Genomic DNA, 2,124 nt, shown 5'->3' with positions numbered 1-2,124 from the left:
CAGTCATTTGCTAGGATCACAGTTCTCTGATACCCTCTGTTCTAGGAAACAACATAAGGTTTTGTTAGACAGCATCCGTAGCTGAAGCCTGGCAGTTACATGAAAATTTTCAGGTTGTGTTTTAATAATTCAGCTTTAACTGTAGCATTCTATCTAAAGAGGTTGTGCAACTGAACTTGACATTGAGAACTATGTTTTAAAAACAACCAGCAAATATACATATTGAGTGAAATCACAGAATAATCAACATAAAAACTTTAAAAATATTAGGATTTAGAAATTGATGTTATAAAGGTTTGAAGTCAAATGGAAATCTAGAAATAGTTACACCAATTAAGATGCAAATAAGAAAGGAGCCTGTGCCTTTGGAAATTGGGTGAAGAAATATGAAATAGGGAGAAAGGAAGAAGAAGTTTGGTTGAGGAAATTTGCAGTTCAGTTCAGTTGTGCTGAGAGTTAACTTGTTAATCCATGCATGTACATAGACAGACAGACAGACACACACACACACACACACAAAATACACATTTTACCAAGTCAATTTTGCTAATATAGAGTTCAAACATATCTCCTTTAAAACCTTAGGGTTTCATTCCAGTTACCAAGCTCACCTGTCAGAGCACACACATAACTCAGAGTCCACAGGGAAGAGGAGGAGCTCAGGGACTCAGTCTACAGCAGCACATGTGTCCATCACTGACACTCATATACCAGAAAATGCTATTATGCAAAATGTTTTTCAGATAAATGTCAAGCATTACTGATGTCTTCTTGGAAAATTCTTTGTATCTTGAATACAAGATTTTTTATCCAGAAAGGAAGAAATGCTTCTGAAATTTATTAAGCAAATAGTTTTCTTCTTCATGACTGTGTTTGGCACTCTCGGAAACATTTCTGTTTCTGTTAATTATATGTGGAGCTGGGTGGGAGGCACTGAGAAGAAACCCATCCACCTTATTCTCATCCACTTGGCTTTTACAAACATCATAATCCTTCTTGCAAAAGGATTGCCAAAGACAATAGCAGTTTTTGGTTTAAAAAACTACCTAGATGACTTAGGATGTAAGATTATTGTTTACTTGGAGAGGGTGGCCCGTGGGGTCTCCATCTGCACCAGCGGTCTCCTCACTGTGGTCCAGGCCATCATCATCAGTCCCAGAGCATCTGGGTGGAGGAGGCTCAGACCACAGTCTGCATGGCACATCCTTCCATTCTTTTCATTCTTTTGGATACTCAATGCTTTAATAGGTATGAACCTAATTCATTCCATCACAGGTGTAAGCCTGAATATATCACAGCATAAGAATAAAGATGACTATTGTGATTTTATGCCCGAAAGTAAAAATACAAAATTGATTGTTCTTCCCTTTATGGTCTTGAGAGATGCTGTGTTTCAGGGAGCCATGGGAGGCGCCAGTGGGTACATCGTATTTCTTCTCCACAAGCACCACCAGCATGTGCTCTACCTCCAAAACTCCAAGCTTCTCTACAGAACTCCCCAGAGCTGAGAGCTGCTCAGAGTGTCCTCCTTCTGATGCTCTGTTTTGTTTTCTTCTATTGGACTGACTGTGCTTTTTCTCTTTTTGTAAGTCTCTCTTTAGTGAACAATTCCTTGATGGTAAATTTTCAAGAATTTATAACACTTGGTTATGCAACTTTTAGCCCCTTTGTGTTGATTCACAGGGATGGACTCCTGCCTGATTGTTGGAATACTCAGTGGGAGAAATTGAGAAAATGTCTCTCTCCTTTATCTGTTCAATGAATGTGAATTCGCTCTCAGTTTTATAATACCTTAAGTAAGACAAAAAACTCACAAATCATTTTAAGTGTGTGTTTATTCTCACACAATCTTGCTAGTAACTCACAACCTTGAGCTGAGAGAGAGATCTCAGTAAACTGCAGTGATATGTGAAAGCTTATTCTCCACTTTTCCTCTCTTTTGAAAATATTTTTAAAAATTTCTATATATGTATTGTGTATGGATAGTTTACCTGCATTATGTCCTTGTAGCAATACATGTCTGGAGCCTGTACAGGGATCAAATGCCCTGTGACTGACTTGAGTTAGAGAGGTTGCTCTGAACTAAAGTGTGGTTGTTAGGAATTGAACCTGGGTCCTCTAGAA

General features: G+C 38.4%; 1 protein-coding gene across 1 annotated transcript; it reads left to right on the top strand.

Moving 5' to 3' along the window:
- Nucleotides 1–800: 800 nt before the first annotated feature.
- On the top strand, nt 801–1,762 carry LOC101988035 (vomeronasal type-1 receptor 4-like). Its single transcript, XM_026777433.1, is given in 2 exon segments — nt 801–1,494; nt 1,497–1,762. Coding segments are annotated over 2 exon segments (936 nt in total). The 5' UTR covers nt 801–824.
- Nucleotides 1,763–2,124: the final 362 nt, after the last annotated feature.

Source organism: Microtus ochrogaster, unplaced genomic scaffold (assembly GCF_000317375.1).
Source record: "Microtus ochrogaster isolate Prairie Vole_2 unplaced genomic scaffold, MicOch1.0 UNK66, whole genome shotgun sequence".
Classification (NCBI taxonomy): Eukaryota; Metazoa; Chordata; class Mammalia; order Rodentia; family Cricetidae; genus Microtus; species Microtus ochrogaster.
This window is presented reverse-complemented; position numbering and strand designations above follow the sequence as displayed.